This window comes from Stigmatopora nigra, unplaced genomic scaffold, assembly GCF_051989575.1.
Source record: "Stigmatopora nigra isolate UIUO_SnigA unplaced genomic scaffold, RoL_Snig_1.1 HiC_scaffold_25, whole genome shotgun sequence".
Classification (NCBI taxonomy): Eukaryota; Metazoa; Chordata; class Actinopteri; order Syngnathiformes; family Syngnathidae; genus Stigmatopora; species Stigmatopora nigra.
Window position 1 is genome coordinate 3,108,436 of NW_027551604.1, and position 19,065 is coordinate 3,127,500.

Genomic DNA, 19,065 nt, shown 5'->3' on the forward strand with positions numbered 1-19,065 from the left:
TTTGTCACGTTTAATTATGACTTGTGATTTAAAAAATGAAAGTTTCTAAATAAATAAAATTATGAATAAAAAATCCTTATAAAAATACATGAATTAAATTGGAATGAATGATAATGAGAAATAATCTGGGGATTACCACTAATGACATTGTAACATGTATTTTTTGTCACTTTTCAATGATTATTGATATTATTGTATTCTAAAACGGAGTTTCTAAATAGATTTATGAATAAAAAAATGTACATTAATCAATTTAAATGAATACAAATTATAAATAATCTGGGAATTACACCTAATGACAATGTAAAAATGTATTTTTTGTCACTTTTCCATGACCTGTAATTTAAAAAAAAATGAATGTATTATTGTATTCTATAACGTTTCTAATAAAAAAAATCAGACATAAATAAAATTAAAATGAATAAAAATGAGAGATAATCTGTTCTTAATCCCCCCAAAAAAACACAGTAACATGTATTTTTTTCCGAGTATTTAACTAATTACTTGTCTTTAACTTCGACATCCACAAAATCAATTTAAAATTGAAGTACTGACTGTGAGCCAATGACAATTTCCAGACGTCCAATCCAGCGAATGGTCGCCGCCCACTCCATGCAGTCAACCCGTTAAAGGAGTACCCTATAAAAAGTTAAGACCACATGACCACATTTTGACACAGAAGCACATTATTTCATTTTCCAAAAATGTACTTTGGGATAATATCATCCAAAAATGGTCTTAAAAATCCTTCATTGGGATTTGCCAAAAATAATAACAAACTGGCAACTTTGCAGTAGTCGATGATGATGATGATGTATTTCCTTAAAAACTGCTGCCTCTTTAATGTGCTTCATGTACTTTTTTTGTAGTTTTCAAATATGGAATTAGAATTGTACGTTATGTACCTTATTTCACTTGACGCTTGATGACATTTCCTTGTGTAGTAAAGCAAATGACATCATCAGCACTCATGTTCCATTCCCCAAATTGAAAGATTTTAGCATCTGGGATTTAAGCGGAATGTGTGCAAGCAGATGGATTATTTTCAGGGAGGAAATTATTATGAGCATTCAATTCATCAGAAAAAAAAACATGTTTTTACTCCAAAAACCTGCATGGTAAATCTTTTGAAAGAACTATAGTATATTACTTTATAGTCTTCAACATCATTTACATGTAAACATTACCTAGCAAGTAGTATTTTTTTATAATTTTACAGAAAGTATCAAAATTAACATTCATTTTAAGAACAGTGCCCTCTATTGGTGATAGGGCACTGTCACATGTGCCCCAAATGCAATTTATAAATGAAATTATTGAGACATTTTAGTAAGTTAGCATTTGGAATTTAAGCGGAATGAGTAGCAATTTTGTAATTTCACAGAAAATATCAAAATTAACACTCATTTTAAGAACAGCGCCATCTACTGGTTATGACAGGGTACTGTCACATGTGCATCAACTGATAAATTAATTTATTGAGACAAAACAAATAGAATTGAAAGAAGCTAGCATCTGTGATTTAAGCGGAATGAGTAGCATTTTTATAATTTCACAGAAAATATCAAAATTAACATTCATTTGAAGAACAGCGCCCTCTACTGGTTGTGACAAGCACTGTCGCACATCCAGCAACTGATAAATCAAAATATTGAGACAAAACAAATTAAATTGAAAGAAGTTAGCATCTGCAATTTAAGCGGAATGAGTAGCATTTTTATAATTTCACAGAAAATATCAAAATTAACATTCATTTTAAGAACAGCGCCCCTACTGGATGTGGCGAAGAACTGTCGCACATGCCCCAAATTTAACGGAAATTGTTCAAACAAGACAATAAACCAAAGAGCATTGAGTGTTATGTTGTTGTTGTTTTTTATTTTATTACAAAGTTTCTATGTCCCCCTTCCCTTGAACCAAGTAAGGAATGACTCAGCATTTTTGAACTTCCTTTTAAAATACCTTTCATTTCTATTTTAACAAACAAACGTTCACTTTTTTGTATATTCCGTCTTTGTCCGAGCCCGCCCGCACATTTAAACCCGCGCCAGGACAGATTCAATTACAAAAAGTAGAGAGAAAAATGAGCGCCGCAGTAAAAAAAACAAAAAAAAACGTAGGAAAATTCAAACTTGTGGGGAAAAAAACAGCCAGAAAAACACGGTTAAAGGATACTTAAAAAAAAATGTAGACGTTAACATTTGGATGTGTTCACTTTAGGAAGCCAAACCGAAGTTGGAATGTCGTATTTTCAAAATAAAGCGCAGCAAAATGCCAATCTAAAACGGAATATATTCAGAGTCAACAAAAAAATTCAAATGACAACAAATGCATCTGAAAAATAAACAAACGTATCAATGACTTACAAAAGAAAATGTTTTTTCTTTTCTGTCAAAAACAAAACGTCATCTTTCCTTTTTGTCTGTTTCCAGCTAATATTTACTTATTTTTTTGCACTATAACACAACTTCCTCCATCATACTTTTTCAGTAAAATTCGGTACGATTCAGTCATTTTTACGATGCTAACAATACCCTGCCACACCTCCCAGTTAAAATAGTTAGGACATCTATCCCCCAAAACGGCAGTGAAAGAGTTAATTGATCAAAACCAGGTCGCTTGATGTCGTTTTTAAGGCACTTTGGTAACATTTGGATTAGTTAGTGCGATTTAAGCTAAAAGCTATGTTGCTAACCGTTCATAAAAGGGCGATACCTGCTGTAAATGACTTTAAAGTGTAAGACGGAGTATTTAAATATGCAAATTGTACTTTTCTTTGACAGCTGATAAATCACTAATAGGTTTTAAACACATAAAAATGACACTGCATTTGAGGGTAGCCATTTTGGGGCATTGTTAAACTCAGCCACGTACACAGAGGTGCATGTCGAAATGGTTTAATGATGTCAAAATAACACTATATTTGACTAAATACCTTTTTATGATGTGTAGCCTCCTTTTCTGAATTGAATATTTGTCCATTTTAGAAATGAAGAAGAAGTGATAAAGAATATTTTGTCGATTTTAAGAAATAGTGATAAAGCTAGCTAGCCATGTAGATGCTAGTGCTAGCACACATGGATTTGTGTATTCTTTGCTATGTTCCCCATTGCATTGTAAATAAAAATTGCTAAAACAACCAAACAATAAATCTACTTAGCTGTCATATTTCCGTTTTTCTTCACTCATATAATTCAGAAAATTGAAATTCAGGGTCTGATAAGATTATTTCCGTGGGTTAGCGCATGATAAAGAGGTTGTCTGTCCCTTTAAGAGATGGCGACAGAAGGCCAACCCATTTGAACTAGGAAGCCCAGCAGCGACCAATCTTAGTCTCTAAATGGATTGGACGTCTGACGTCATCAATGGCAGTTAAAACAACACAAAAAACAAAACAAATGACGAAGAAAAGGGGGCCTAACCCGTTTTAACGTCACGTCAACATATGTTAAATTATATCACAAGTGTTGCCTGATATGTAACAGGTGCACAGTGAGTGTCCCCAGAGTCCAACGTGTCCTCAAAGACACTCGTACATACGTAGTGTGCGCTCCAGTTGTTGCACTACACGCTGGTAGAAGGCGATTTGCTCCTTGAGGTACGCCTGCATCATGTCTTTAAAGTCCACTTCGCGCTGGCGGTGGAAGTGGCTCATCTCGGCCTGCAACGCAAAGCCTACCGTCCGGCAGCGCTTGCGGATGCCGTCCGCCTCTTCCTGGTCCATCTTGCCTTCATCCGTCATGCGTTGGCTTTCCTTCACCTTAGCGAAGGCACCTTTTGGGGGGACAAATGGACTTGGTGAATTCTTCATCAAACTCTACATAGGACCTTCCTGGGTTCGAACCCCGGGCCACAGATTTGTGAGGCCGACTCGGTAGCCACTCTCCAAATTTAAAATCAAGCCGTTTTGAGTAAATGTACTTGTTCTGTGGAAGAAAATTCCATTTTTTAAAAGTCTAAAGTGCCCTTTGAAATGAAAGTTTATTTCTTAGTCCACATGTGTCAAAGTGGCGGCCCGGGGGCCAAATCTGGCCCGCCGCATCATTTTGTGTGGCCCGGGAAAGTAAATCATGAGTGCCGACTTTCTGTTTTAGAATCAAATTAAAATGAAGAGTATAGATGTTTATTAAATTTTCTGATTTTCCCCTTTTAAATCAATAATTGTAATTTTTAATCATTTTTTTCAGTTTTTAGTTCAAAAATCATGTTGTAAAATCTAAAATTTCAATAAAAAAGCTAAAATAAACATTGTTTTAGATCTGTAAAAAACTGAATATTCAGGCCTTTTAAACCAGTTCTTTTAATCCATTAATTAAAAATTAAATCTAAACTATCTAAGTTGACGTTAAAGCGACCAGGGAACCAACTTGAACCTGCCTCCCTTGCCTTAGTCTATTATTAGTATTAATTCAACAGTGCCCAGAACCGTGAAGACCAGATAGGACACCCAAGTGGGCCACTTCTTGCCCAAGGACTGCATGTTGGACACCCTGAATCTAAAACCTCTTCTTTATTGCATAGGGTGGGAGTTCATAGTTTGAAAAACAAATTTGAATGGGCCTGAAACCCAGGCTACTTTTCGCCCACCCGCATACCGAACGTCTGAAAGCAGGTTGCAACCACATTAGCCCAGACGGGAAAAACGTCAATTTTCCACGGGCACGTCGCCACTTTCATCTGATTAAACCCGCCCAAACTGAAGCGCTAGCACAAGACATGAAGAAGAAAACAGGGAATATTTTGAATTCTTCCATCCACGAGCCAGGGCAGGCCCGCAGTCGCCCTGGAAACGACATCTCGAGTCCGTGTCGGTGCCCGGAATTCGAGCGGAATTCCTGGCAAATGTGTGGGAAAGCACGGAGAAGAGACTGCGGTGTGACCTACATTTTCCGCAAGAGAGGAAGAGAATGTGCATCACCACATCTCGCATGGCTGCCGCCATCCAGGGGTTTGGGTGTGTTTGAGGGGGAATCGTGGGAGTTGAGTCCACATTTTTATGGATCAAGTCCAGACACAAATCTGATAAAAAGACTGAAAAAAAGCATCCTTGGATTTTTCATACATCTTATTTATTTATTTTTGTGTGTGTAACATTCACATTGAAGGAGTTAACTCAGTCATTTAACTCAATGGCTGCCATTAAAGATAGCTTATTAGTAGCCAGCTATCTTATTAGCAGCTAGCTATCTTATTAGCAGCCAGCTATGTTATTAGCAGCTAGCTATCTTATTCACAGCCTGCTATTATATTCGCAGCCAGTGAGCTTATTCAAACTTAGTTATCTTATTAGCAGCTAGCTATCTTATTAGCAGCTAGCTATCTTATTAGCAGCTAGCTATCTTATTTGCAGCCAGCTATCTTATTAGCAGGACTAAAAAGAGAAAAGCTAAACGCCAAAAAACTCAAATTTGTACAGATTTACAAGCTTGTTACTGCAATTAGGCTAAATACTTTAAAATTACAAATAAGCATCACCCAACGAGGCAGTGGTTCTTTTGCCTGAATTTGGGGAAGGCAATCTGGGTTCAATTCCCACTTGGTCGCATTTCTCCGAAAATCAAATAGTACCATATTATATGTATATACTATATTATATATAAATATATAGAAAGAGTATTTAACAACCCACATTTCTTATTTGTTTTAGTACAGGCAGATAATTGAACACCAAAGAGAGCAGTACATCCGTACTAAGACCTTTTTTTTAAATATATATAAAATTGATTTCTTGGGCTTATTTTATGCACTAATTTTAGGTTTTTTTTAGGGGGCACTTTGGACAAATATCACAGCGAGACAACAGTGTCACAATTTAACAATACACGCAGAAAACTGGATGTTTTACGGTCACAGCAAGACAGTTTAATGACCTTGTGACGACGTTGGGATAGACGGAGAAGGGGATTAGGACGGGGGAGGGGCTTAGAGCCGAGCTATCCAGGCCGACACAGTCACGCATGCGCACTGCCCTCGTAGAGGAAGAATGAGGACGGATAGATTAACTGTGATCACAACATTGCGGCCGGCTGCTTCGTTTTTTTTTTTTTTTACCCATAAGCCTCAGTGGAGTTGAGGAATTCTGGGAGACGGTTTCATTGATTGCATCTCGTCATTTATTTCAAATTGGTGGTTAAAATGAGAAAAAAATCATAATAATAAAGTGTGAGGGAGTTTCTAGAATGTATGACAGGCTCCAAAATGTGTTCAAAACATTGGTCGACGCCAAAGTTGCACAATTTATCTTAAATCAGAGGCGCTGTCACGGAACGCTGAGCCAAAATAGTTTCAATTCTTTTACTTTGTTTTTGTTTTTTGTTCTCTTTCGCACACACAAATCGAGAACAGGATCTTTTAGTACTTATCTTAAGATCCATTGAGGCTTATATTTTGCTGTGAATGAAATAAATATTAACGAAAAGTTGAACCAAACAAGCAATTACAAAAAAATAGCATTTTAATTGTCGCGCTTGCTTATAGTCGTAAAAGGAAGATATTTAAGTGTAAGAATCCGAGATATGATATTAATCGGGCCTAAGATGCTTTATCCTTCTCATATCCGCCATTTTATGTTAATTTTATGTTTTAACGAGTTCTTTTATAACAGAATTTTGGTAACAAAACCTAAAAAAAACACAATTTCCACTCAAAACGAACATATAACAACTATGGTAAATACTTTGGAAAATACTTCCTCTTCTGACCCACTTTCGCTTTCATATTCCGACTCGTTACACAATAAAGACAACGAGTCTAGACTACCATTTTCCATTGAGTCATTTCCCCCCCGACAAGAGCCTCACCTTCCTTTGCACCCTCAATTTCGACGATCGAGTAACATTTACATCAATGATTTTATCATCAAATAAGTCTGTAAAAACTCTTCCTTCATTGGCCCCTCCCACTCAAAATGGCGGTCAATAAATGACCAAAACAAACTGATCCGGCTCATATGAGATCTAATGGTCATTCTGTTTATCGATGATTTTTTTCCACTAAATATTGTTTTTTGTGCTTCACAGGTATTTGTTGGTTAAACCCAAAGCATTCTGGGAGAAATGTGTGGTCTCTATTGGTTTGAATCAGCAGTGTGGTGGGCCAATAAGCGTAGAAAGAAACAGCATGTGTGAAGATGAGAGGACATGATCGCCAGGGACCGGATTTATGACCAAATAAACAGTGGCGAGAGAAAAAAAAATGGAAAAACTTCTCCGGCGTTGCCAAAGTGAAAAGTGCCGCAAATAAACACGACAATAAAAGACAAGTTTGGCCAGCAAAGCCAAACTTTAGTTGTCCAAACTTATTGGCGCCAATTTGTTCTTGTATTATGAAATAATTGTGTAATAATGTGATCAGTTCATTTTGATGAGGTAAACAACAACAACATGTGTTAGCATAGTGATGTTGTTTATCCTCACAAGGGTCGCGGGGGTGCTTAAGCCTATCTAGGCTAACACCATGAATCACTGGCCAGCCAATTGCAGAGCACAAGGAAATAGACCAATCATAGCTAGGGGCAACTTAGCATACTATTAGCCTAGCCTAGCATGTATGTTGTTAGGATGTGGCAGAAAAAAGGAGTACCCACAGAAAACCCACACAATCCTGCAAACTCCAAATAAGAATCTCCGAAATCGGGTATCGAACTTTGATCTCAGAATGACGCGACCAACCTGTCAACCACTTCTCCACCGTGCCACACACAAAATGCTACATTAGATCCAATTTATTTTCTTACTACACTCATTTAATGCTGAAGAATTATGGGAAACTTCAATTTTATCGAACCAATGTCGCTATTAACCCGCAATTTAACCCGGGTGGATGACTCATATGAAGTTAAATGTTCGATTTGCACACTTTCCGACCAAAATAATCTGCCCAAGTAATTTTCTAATGTGGTTTGGAATGTGCTGCCATCTAAATTGTAGTCCAAAAGTTTTTGCAGGTGCGCATGCAGTGGTGCTAATGTCTAACACCACCTTTTACGTGGAGGTCTGGTATTCATCCCCCCTCGTTTTTGTCCACTGAAGCCAGAAGGACGAAAATGAAGTATTTCCTAAGACTAGACCAATTATACTTTTGGGCTGGTCCACTGTCGCACTGTCAAATATTTGCTTTGTGGACGTTTGGTTAAGGGGAAACAGTGTGGTCGCCGTGGAGACGGTAATGACAGGAACTGATGGGCCGCTGGAGACGCCCACTCAGCAGTCTTGTGTTTTGTTAAAAGTGTGGAAGGTTTTAGGAAGTATGACAAACTTGGTTGTCTGAAGCAACCATTTTTTTTATAGCTAATGTTGCTAAATTTAGGCAATTATTATATAATAAATGTGTATGACTGCAAACTAAAGATTTGATTCCACATTTAGAAAGTTGCTTCTTACTAGCATGTGAAATAAGAAGCTAACGGAAAAAACTACGCTAATTTGAAAAAGCTATGCTAATGAAAAATAGCTAGGGAAAAATAGCTAAGGGAAAATAGCTAAGGAAATATAGCTAACGAAAAATAGCTAACGAAAAATAACTAACGAAAAATAGCTAACAAAAAATAGCTAACAAAAATAGCTAACGAAAAACAGCTAACGAAAAATAGCTCACGAAAAATAGTTTAAAAAATAGCTAATGGAAAATAGCTATGAAAAATAGCTAACGAAAAATAGCTAGCAAAAAATAGCTAACAAAAAACTGCTAGCGTACAAAAAACTTGACGGATAGTTGCCATTTGTCCAATAATTCATGTAAAAATTTTACATAAATCGGGGTGGTGGATAAGTGGTTAGCCCGTTGGCCTCACACCCCTTAAGTTCTGGGTTTGAATCCAGGTTGGTCTACCTGTGTGGAGTTTCTCTGGGTGCTCCAGTTCCCTCCCATATTCCAAAAAACATGCACTGTAGTCTGATTGGACACTCTAAATTGCCTCAAAATTCAACAGGTTCAACTTTCAATGGAAATTTACAGGATATCAACATTTCTTTAAAAGTTTTTTTTACCCTTTGCAACTTTGAGGAAAGAAATAAGACGGAAAAAAGATATGAATTCCTAGCCAAAGGGAACGTGTAGGAGGCACGCCTCGGTTCTGACATAACCTGGAAGGCCTGTTCCCGAGGGGCGCCTTAAATCAAGAACACATGGCGTCACGCAAACATGACGACGGCAGGCGTGTATTGAGACATTTAAAATTCCAGCAAATCACGGTACAACAACATTTCGGGAACATGCGGACTTGTTTTTGGATACGGCCCGTTGTACTCTGTCATTCAAATAGTTTTACAAAGCAGTTAGTCCAAGGGTGTTGGTTCGCGGGCCGCTTTAACGTCAACTTGATTTCAAGTGGGCCGGACCATTTTAGATATAATATTTAGATTTTTATTTTTATTTTTTATAAATGGATTAAAAGAACTGGATTTAAATCCCGGAATATTCAGTTTTTTATAGATCTAAAACAATGTTTATTTTAGATTTTTTTAAATATATTTTTAGATTTTACAAAATTATTTTTGAACTAAAAACACAGAAATATGGTTTAAAAACTGACAATTATTGATTTAAAATATTTTAATATACATTTATACCAAGGGTGTTAGACTCGGGTTGGTTCGCGGGCCGCTTTAACGTCAACTTGATTTTCCCCAAAAAAATCTAAATATTATATCTAAAATGATCCAACCATTTTAGATATAATATTTAGATATTTTTTTTATAAATGGATTAAAAGAACTGGATTAAAATCCCGGAATATTTATCTTTTTATAGATATAAAACAATGTTTATTTTAGCTTTTTTTAAATATATTTTTATATTTGACAAAATGATTTTTTAACTAAAAACACAGAAAAAAATGATTTAAAAATGACAATTATTGATTTAAAAGGGAATAATCTGGAAATTTAAATACATCTATACTCTTCATTTGATTTTGATCCTAAAACAGAAAGTCGGCACTCATGATTTACTTTCCCGGGCCCCACAAAATGATGCGACAGGCCAGATTTGGCCCCCGGGCCGCCACTTTGACACATGTGAGTTAGTCTATTATATCACTGAAAAGTTAGCGAGTTAGCTAAAGTTGGGTGTTAAACATCCAGGGAGCATTTTTGGGGTTGAAAGATTGGCATTTGCTACCTGGAGAGGTGGTTTGAACACACATATGTCATTCATTAGGAAATAGGCTTCAAAATGTGCATGGTTTGTATTAGTAGACTCAAACTATGTCGCAAATTAGGGGTTTCTAGTTTAGACCTCTAAAACCTGACTTGACCTTTTTTTTCCCCCTGAATATTACAATTGTGGTTTTCTATGCGTTTCTTTCGGTCATAAAACTTTTAGAAGGGGCTCAATTACTTGTAGGTTTTCAACAGGGGTTGTGAAACTTTTTAACTGATAGAGCTATAAACTATTTATATGTTTAAATGTTATTCCTTCAAAGCCATAAACTGAATTTAAGGGGAGAAATAAATGTGATGTTTTTTGTTATTTCAACAGTATTAAAGTACAATAAGTATTTAAATTATTTTGCTATTGCTAATAAAATGACCAATAATGACTAAAGTGGTGCTAGCGTTAGCATTGCGCCATTTCAATTTTTATGTGCTAATGCCGAGCTACCATTGGTCAATAGAAACTAAAAATTATGAGTGAAGCGGCACTAGCATTAGCATCGATTGCATTTGAATGTAGCTGTCCCAACGACAAGCTCCTATTGGTCAATAGAAACGAAAATGAAACAAAAAACTATGAGCAAAGCGATGCTAGCGTTAGCATCAGCGCCATTTCAATTATGATGTCAATTACGATGCTCCCATTAGTTAATAGGAACAGAAATTTAACAAAAACCATGAGCAAAGCCACGCTAGCATTAGCGTCAGCGCCATTTCAATGTTGATGTGCCAACGCCAAGCTCCCATTGGACAATAGAAAGTAAAATGAAGCAAAAAATTATGATTAACGCGACATTAGCGTTAGCATCAGCTGCATTTGAAAGTAGCTGCCCCAATGACAAGCTCCTATTGGCCAACAGAAACAAAAATTAAAAACTATGAGCAAAGCGAAGCTAGCGTTAGCACCAGCACCATTTGAATGTTGCTGTCCCAACGCCAAGCTCCCATTGGCCAATAGAGTGCATTTGAGGTCATAGCCCAAACACAGAAGTGCCGCTAAAGTTAGCATCAGCGCTACTAATGCGCCAACGCGAGGCTCCCATTGCTCTATTTAACAACACCGGTCTACAACAAATTAGGCATTAATTAGCATTGAGACTGCTAAGAGCTAACAAGGCATTTGTGAGTGGCGTTACCTTTCTGTAGATGAATAATATCCGGAAAGTTGGCGAGCAGACCTTGGTATAGCGACAACGTATCCAGCATTTTGAAGAGATCATACTTGGGCTGCTCAGCAAACAGTTCGCCGATATTCTCGTAGGTGCGCCCGGTGTGCGAGATGGCGTTGTTCAAGGCCTCGGAACCATGTGGCGGGTCCAGCGTAAACGACTGACTAACCGACTGGAACGAGTTTCCCAGTCTTTGGAACTCCTTCCGGAACCCTCCCAGATGTTTACGAACTAATTCCGAAGCCACGTGACCCAACTGCATGACGCTGTCGTCCATTTTTTTAGTGAAGTTCTTAAAAGTATCCACCCGTTCTTCCACGTCTTGGAGGTCCTGGTGTTCGTTGGGGATCTGGAGGGTCAACATAAAATGAGCACCGACCATTTCGTCCTTTTCAGCACGCCGTTTTCCAAGTTTCCATTGTTTATCGTCGGAACACATCAGGAAATGTTCGAATCCCTCGTACTGGGAGAGTACCGGGTGGCTAGTCATGTGATTCATCCATAAAATCAACCGCCGTTTACGTTTTTCGATGAAATCCTCCTCAAAACGACCCGTGGCTTGCTTCTCCGGTAAGTGTGGAACGGAAATTACGGTAAACTTGTGTAGAAGTCGATTATAGAGCCAATCAAAGTGCTTATAGCGTCGATATACAGGACGCCCTGTATGGCTAGGCGTCACACGGTACGAAATGTACGTTTTTATACCTTTAAACTTAGTCTGCTTGGTAGGGTCTTCAATGGAGCATGAAAACGGTTGTGGACTATCTTTCCAGACGGGTCCTTGAGGGTTCATCTCGATACCGTAGGATTCGGCGATTTTAGCCATCATGGGAACGTCGCCCAAGACGAAGGCTTCCACGCCGGATCGTACGAAACTAGAGAAGCGGTTTAAGTTACGACCAACCATGCTACCTTTCCTAGAACTGGAGATACTGTCTTGCCTCTCCATGGCGGACTTAGTCCTGTAGTGGATATCAGGGTGGTGCGTGCGTGACGGCGTCTGGCGAGAGTGTCCGTTAGCGCCACTAGGGCCTCGTCCGTGGTCGCCATCTTCCACTACGGTGGAACGGTCGTCCCAGTCGTCCCAGTCGTCGTCATCGTCTATGTCGTAGTAGGTGGGTTGAGCGTTGAGGGCGCCATCGGTGGTGGATGAGGGTAAGAAACATGAGTCGTTACCAAGAGAACCAGCCGGACTGATGGAACAATCCGTCACGTTAGAGTTGGAACGGGTTCGGATGACTTCCACGTAAGATGCCGGGAAGAGACCACGTTCCCCTTGGCTGTTTTCGCCTTGGAACCATCCGTCTACGGAGTTTTCGTCGAAAATTATTAGTTCTTCGTTCTCACGGATGCTGATTTCTTCTTGGTTTTCGCTTTGGAATGTGTACAGCGCTTTGGCTTTGACTGACATCATGACGACATCCGCTTCCCAAAAGAATTATTATTATAATAATAGTAATAAAAGTAGAAAGAAAACATTTAGGCGCACATGGTGCCTTGTATTGGGAACGTCGGCATTAATATTTCAACTCATCTTACCTAACATGGATCAGGTGTTTCGACTAATACTGTTTCTGACTTATTAATGACTATACTTGACTTAATATGTATTGTAATACAAAATAATAGGACTAAATGTTAGTGCAAATTATCTTTGAGATAAAAATGGCTTTTTGGTATTTGGAGGAAACCAAATCTGACAAGTTAAAACACAGATTTCGACTTCCCGGTGACAATAAAAAAAACTAAACCGGTTTCAACGGGCAGCTCCTTGGAACGACGCTTTCTTTTTTTTAGTTTCGGAAGTGGATCGGAACCTTTTGTTTAATTTCCACTTCGCTGACTTTTGGTCACATCATTCCGAATCCTGGATAAGGTTCCTGCTGCAAATAATTCCAAGCCCGGGAAAAAAGCACTTTTGTAAGGAGCGATGATGTCCGCGTACATGGTGGTTACATTCCGGTCTTGACTTAAACTTGCTCCGTGTGTCTGGTAAACAGGTTCCTGCGCATCTTTACTCGATCCGGTTTCAAAATCCAGACTCACAACGAGCTTCTCCAGCACCAGATCATGTCACCTAAGCAGGCCGGTATTGTTTGTGCGGTTTAATTCCCTCACAGCCGCGACACAAAGTAACTCTTTCCATGACGTTAGACTGAGACAATTGGAGGCGAGATCGCCTGTTCTCTTTTCAAGGCTCCTTTTTTTGCAGGGAGAGAGAAGGGAAAGAAAGGGAGAAAGTGTGACTCGATGACGTCCTCTAGTGGAAGTCTTTGATCATTGCAACAACAAAGGAGTTAGGGACAAGTGACGTCGTTGTAGTGTAGTTCAAAATACGATGCGCTTAAAAATGACGTCATTTTAAGTCGTCCGGCGTTAGTAAAAGTTCAATAATAGGATTTCTATAATAACAATTTCATAATAGGCAGAACTGGCGTGCACATAATTCATATTTTTGGTCAGTCATATGAGCCACAGACAGAAAATGTGTATTAATTTGATTCATAGAGCACTTAGAATAAAGATACACATGAAATTAAATATATGTAACTAAGATATTATTATAAAAAGTAAAACCATTTTTTTAAATCGCTAACAAAAATTCGTTTTACATTTCTATCGTCAAAAAATAAATTAAATTAAAACAAAATAAAATAAAAAACATCGGCCACGAGTGAGAGCTGCGGTGCTGTGACGTCACAGCCAAGCGTCTGCCTCGGTGTCCAAGGTAACTTACTGATATCTCTTTCACCAGATACTACAAAGAATGTTTCAGCTATGTGTGTGTGGTTTTTCATCTTTGAAATAATACCGTTAACCTCTTAAAATGAATAACGACGAATCATTGTCCCCTGTGTTAGCTATCGTGTGGACCTGCAACCTAGCCACGTTAGCTGCTAACATAAAGAATCCAAAAACCTTATAACATATTCAGTATGTGTGAGACTATTGTAAAATTAACCCCTAAGGATTTTCACCTGGTAAGTTTCAAAGGTTAATTTAATATCTCAAATCTATAAACCTGACCTAAAACCGTCAGCTAAAGTTATCCCCTAAATTCCACTACACAAGTGGCTAATTTGGAATTTTAACATCAAATAATCTTGCTATTCTTGCTCATACTTCACATAATATCTTATTAAACAACCCTCATACTAATGACTTCCATCACATTTTAAATAATTACAATGGAAATACAATATTTGGAGTAGAGCAGCAAATTTATAACCTCCCCATAAATCTATTATATACACAAAAAATGCTTTACATGTTTATTTTTTTCATTTGTAAAAGCTGTATTATTACAAATGAAAGTCTAAACATGATTTTCCACTGGGACACACTTGTTCCAAGTGTTGTTATCATGATGGAGTCCACCATTTTGGCTCGATGTTGCATGCTAGCTTTAAGTGACGAGTGACAAACTTGCTCAATTTGTGCTGTTTATTTCCAGAGCCCCAATGGACGACCTGACCCGCGCCCTCTCGGCCAGTTTCGCTGTCTCCAAGGAACCCAACAGTACATCTGCCCCACATCCTCGGCTATCTCAGTACAAGAGCAAGTACAGCGTACTGGAGCAAAGCGAGCGCCGACGGCGTTTTCTTGAATTCCAGAAAATGTACGACGCTACAAAGAGCTTTTCTAGGTTTGTCCTGATACGGTACAACACATCTTAACCAGCTTTTTGGCTTTTTTCTTCGGTTTAAATCAGAAAGAGGTTCAACTACGTTGATCACGTGCGGTGTTTGGCCGATGGCGACTGGACGGGGGCGGACGGCGATGGCGAGGAGGACATGGAGAAACAGGTGGGGGAAGAAGAAGGGAAGCGAGAGAAAGATGAAGATGGCGATGATGAGGAAATGGAGATCGAGAGAAGAAAACTGCCGAAGCATTATGCTAATCAGGTCAGTGTTTAGGAAGGGACGAAATAGTGATGATGAGATCGGTTTGACAAAAAAATATATTTAAAAAATAAAATCCAGTACAAAAATAGTTATACAGTGTACACTAGGGTGGGCAAACTTTTGGGCCCGGAGACCACATTGACTTTAAAAATGTCACAAGATCCGATACATATAAAAAAGTGCATCCGTTAACAGTACATATGAAACATAAACTGAAAAAATTGACTAAAGTATTAACATACTCATCACTCATTATTAAAGTAAAAAGTATAAAGTACTAAGTAAAAAAGAATGTATTAAAAAATATTAAAATGTCATTTAAAAAAAAGATGGGGGGGCTGTAAAGCACGAAAAATAAATAAGAGTGGACACAGCTACTGCCACTGGCTTCCGTGTGATGGCGCCATCTTAGGGGAAAAACATTATTTGGACAACGTTGGCGGGCCAGATTAAAAGGCCTAGTGGGCCGGATGTAGCCCGCGGGCTGTAGTTTTCTTAACATCTCATTTCTTTGTTTGTCCTCAGCTCATGTTGTCAGAATGGTTGGTGGATGCCCCAGCAGATCTCGATACTGATTGGCTGATGGTCGTCTGTCCTGTTGGGAAAAGATCCCTCGTCATTTCCGCCAAGGTAGAAAACTGTTAAGGATTATGTTGACGTTATTGAATTTATTTTCAGCTCGAAATGAAGTTTTGTGCATTTAATTTTAATTTTTATAGATCTTAAACAATGTTTATTTAGCTTTTTAAAATATATTTTTAGATTTTACAAAATGATTTTTGAACTAAAAACATAGAAAAATTGATAAAAAATTACATTTTTTTGATATAAAAAGGGGAAAATCAGGAAATGTAATATACATCTATACTCTTCATTTGAATTTGATCCTAAAACAGAAAGTCGCCACTCATCATTAACTTTCCCGGGCCACACAAAATGATGCAACGGGCCAGATTTGGCCCCCGGGCCGCCACTTTGACACACATGATATATTGTATCCATTTTTTTGTGTACAGGGTTCCACTGCGGCGTACACAAAAAGCGGCTACTGCGTGAACCGTTTCCCTTCTCTTCTTCCCGGTGGGAACCGCCACAACTCAGCCATAGGAAAAGGTAGCTATAATTATGACTTCTCTTTCTTTCTGTAACAAGTTCCCTGTCCCACTAAAATCCATTCTTTTGTCCTAATAGACTACACCATCCTGGACTGCATTTACAGTGAGGTGGACAGAACTTTCTACATCCTGGACGTCATGTGTTGGAGAGGCCACCCCGTCTACGATTGCCCGGTGAGACGGACAAATCCAGAAAAGCCATCCGGGAATGTTCCTCAAGCTTAATTGTTTTGAAGTAGCACCAGTCTGGAGCGCAGATGTGCTCTTATGCTATGATTATTTTCTCCTCCGCAGACGGATTTCCGCTTTTACTGGCTCCAGTCGAAAGTACAGGAGAGCGAGGGCTTGGCGGAGATCGCCAAACGCAACCCTGTGAGTGACAATTTCTCGTTTTGCAACCATTTTCCAGATGGAATCGATATGCATTTTAACCTTGAAGTGTGTTGCTATGTCATCAGGTAGAGGGAAAAAGAGCCAAATTAGTTGTGTACATTAGCCAAATCAAAATAATCTGATTTACTACTAGGAAACTGATTTTTTTTTGGTGTCATATATATTTTTATATTTTTATATTTTGCTTGGACAGTTCCGCTTTGTGAGTCTCCAGAGCACCGACTGCACAGCAGCGACCATTCACGGGGCCCTGGCAGCCGAGTACAGCTTCACCGTAAGTAGAGGGCTCGGACGTTTGGTCGCCGGACGTTTGGTCGCCCGGACGTTTGGTCGCCCGGACGTTTGGTCGCCCGGACGTTTGGTCGCCCGGACGTTTGGTCGCCCGGACGTTTGGTCGCCCGGACGTTTGGTCGCCCGGACGTTTGGTCGCCCGGACGTTTGGTCGCCCGGACGTTTGGTCGCCCGGACGTTTGGTCGCCCGGACGTTTGGTCGCCGGACATTTGATCGCCGGACGTTTGGTCGCCGGTCAAATGGTGACACAGAATTTACTGTTGAAACTAGCTCTCGAAATTATATTCATGAGAAAGAGTTTATTATCTAAGATAGAGAGTTTAATATCTAAGTACTGTTTAATATCTAAGTACTGTTTAATATCTAAGTAGTGTTTAATATCTAAGTACTGTTTAATTTCTAAGTACTGTTTAATATCTAAGTACTGTTTAATATCTAAGTACTGTTTAATATCTAAGTAGTGTTTAATATCTAAGTACTGTTTAATTTCTAAGTACTGTTTAATATCTAAGTACTGTTTAATTTCTAAGTACTGTTTAATATCTAAGTACTGTTTAATATCTAAGTACTGTTTAATATCTAAGTACTGTTTAATATCTAAGTACTGTTTAATATCTAAGTACTGTTTAATATCTAAGTACATTTGACTAGCGACCAAAAGGGACCAAAAGACCGGCGACCAAACGTCCGGTCACGACGTGTGCCCAATCAAAAATAGATTGGACATCTATTTTAGGATTGGCCTTTCACATTCTCATCTTTGTATACCAACTTTTGTCTCCAGGTGGACGGTCTTCTCTTCTACCACCGGGAGACACATTACACACCCGGCAGCACCCCGTTGGTGGGCTGGCTCCGCCCCTACATGGTCGCCGACATCCTGGGGCTAGAAGTACCCGTCGGACCTCTCACCGTGAAACCAGATTACGCAGGTCAGCAACTGCAGCAGATTCGGGAGCAGAAGAAAACTTCGGGCGAGGTACGACCGGCTAGCAGGGACGGCGGCTACGAGCTAGAACACCTGTCCACACTAACCAAGGACAATGATCACAACCACAAAACCATTCAGGAAGCCCTAATGGAGGGCTGATCTGATTCTTGGTTAATTACGGACTCAATGGCGCTGAATGGTTTTAATTGAAAAAAAAATCTGTTAACTTTGTCACAAACTTTGTCATAAAACTGATATTCAAAATAATGCTTTTAAAAATGACTCATTTCAGAAGATTTATCGCCCAAGTAATTTCTAATGTGATCAAAACTATTGATTCTTTATTTAAAGAACAGAAACGTGGATGTTTAATATTAATCACCCAGCAAACTAAACAATAAAAAAGTCTAATAAATCAAATAAGTCATAAAAGGCCCATTCAAATAGATTTATTAATCAAAATTCCATAGCATAACATTGTATATTTTTATGAAAACATTGGCTATTCATTTTTAAGACTGTCATTTAGCCTACAACCCCAGTTACTAAAAAAATCTATAAAAAACTATTTTTTTTACTTTATAATACACATGACGTAGGTTTACAACACAAAAAAATCCAAGGCAGTCTTTCATTTCATTTGTAGGAATAATCTAACTTTTTTTTAAACCATTTGTGAGTTTTACAGTTAAATGAATATTTCATTGTATTTCTATACCTGAATAAAAGCTTTATTTCCATTGTTATTTCCTTCTGTCCTTCTTTTATACACAAGTCACATGAGCAGTATTATAGGTTAATTCAACTTCATCATTTGACCTTTTAATGCTATCGGAAATTGTCGAAATTTGGACTTATGCAATATAACAACGCACATCTCGCGACCGCATTGTCGAGTACTTTTCTACGAATCGTGACTCAGCTCGATCTGTACCGCAGGAATCCAGGTATTAGTCAGCAGCATGGGCTGCTTTCCAGGAAATGCTGCGCTCACGTGTACTTTCACTGACAACTCTCACGCGCTTAAAGATTGGTCGCAACTTGACCTCAATGAGAATTCGGCGATTGTGATTAGTGAGTAAGGTGTGGTGAGTCGTGTGAATTTT

The 19,065-nt window shown here is 38.6% G+C and overlaps 2 protein-coding genes across 3 annotated transcripts; one reads left to right on the plus strand and one right to left on the minus strand.

The window, feature by feature from the left end:
- Positions 1 to 3,047: 3,047 nt before the first annotated feature.
- snx33 (sorting nexin 33) lies at positions 3,048 to 13,517 on the minus strand. Its single transcript, XM_077711128.1, has 2 exons — positions 11,291 to 13,517; positions 3,048 to 3,774 (listed from the first exon to the last, which is right to left on the minus strand). The coding sequence occupies exons 1-2, from the start codon at positions 12,735 to 12,737 to the stop codon at positions 3,521 to 3,523; spliced, it is 1,701 nt and encodes a 566-aa protein (XP_077567254.1). The 5' UTR covers positions 12,738 to 13,517; the 3' UTR covers positions 3,048 to 3,520.
- A 367-nt stretch (positions 13,518 to 13,884) lies between these two features.
- snupn (snurportin 1) lies at positions 13,885 to 18,621 on the plus strand. Of its 2 annotated transcripts, none has more exons than XM_077711168.1 (9): positions 13,885 to 14,051; positions 14,780 to 14,942; positions 15,036 to 15,228; positions 15,754 to 15,858; positions 16,245 to 16,341; positions 16,420 to 16,517; positions 16,638 to 16,715; positions 16,930 to 17,010; positions 17,813 to 18,621. In XM_077711168.1, exons 2-9 carry the CDS (start codon positions 14,785 to 14,787, stop codon positions 18,116 to 18,118), a joined length of 1,116 nt encoding a protein of 371 aa, XP_077567294.1. In that variant the 5' UTR covers positions 13,885 to 14,051; positions 14,780 to 14,784; the 3' UTR covers positions 18,119 to 18,621. The 2 variants fall into 2 exon arrangements, with proteins under 2 accessions (XP_077567294.1, XP_077567293.1); XM_077711167.1 differs by lacking the exon at positions 13,885 to 14,051 and adding an exon at positions 14,106 to 14,304.
- Positions 18,622 to 19,065: the final 444 nt, after the last annotated feature.

Excerpts from the sequence above, each read along its gene's own strand:
- snx33 (XM_077711128.1), bottom strand. The coding sequence starts at position 12,737 with ATGATGTCAGTCAAAGCCAAAGCGCTGTACACATTCCAAAGCGAAAAC. Across the intron at positions 3,775-11,290 it reads TATTATTCATCTACAGAAAG|GTGCCTTCGCTAAGGTGAAG; the intron begins GTAACGCCACTC and ends TCCCCCCAAAAG.
- snupn (XM_077711168.1), top strand. The coding sequence starts at position 14,785 with ATGGACGACCTGACCCGCGCCCTCTCGGCCAGTTTCGCTGTCTCCAAG. Across the intron at positions 14,943-15,035 it reads TTTCTTGAATTCCAGAAAAT|AAAGAGGTTCAACTACGTTG; the intron begins GTACGACGCTAC and ends GGTTTAAATCAG. Across the intron at positions 16,716-16,929 it reads AGATCGCCAAACGCAACCCT|TTCCGCTTTGTGAGTCTCCA; the intron begins GTGAGTGACAAT and ends TTGCTTGGACAG.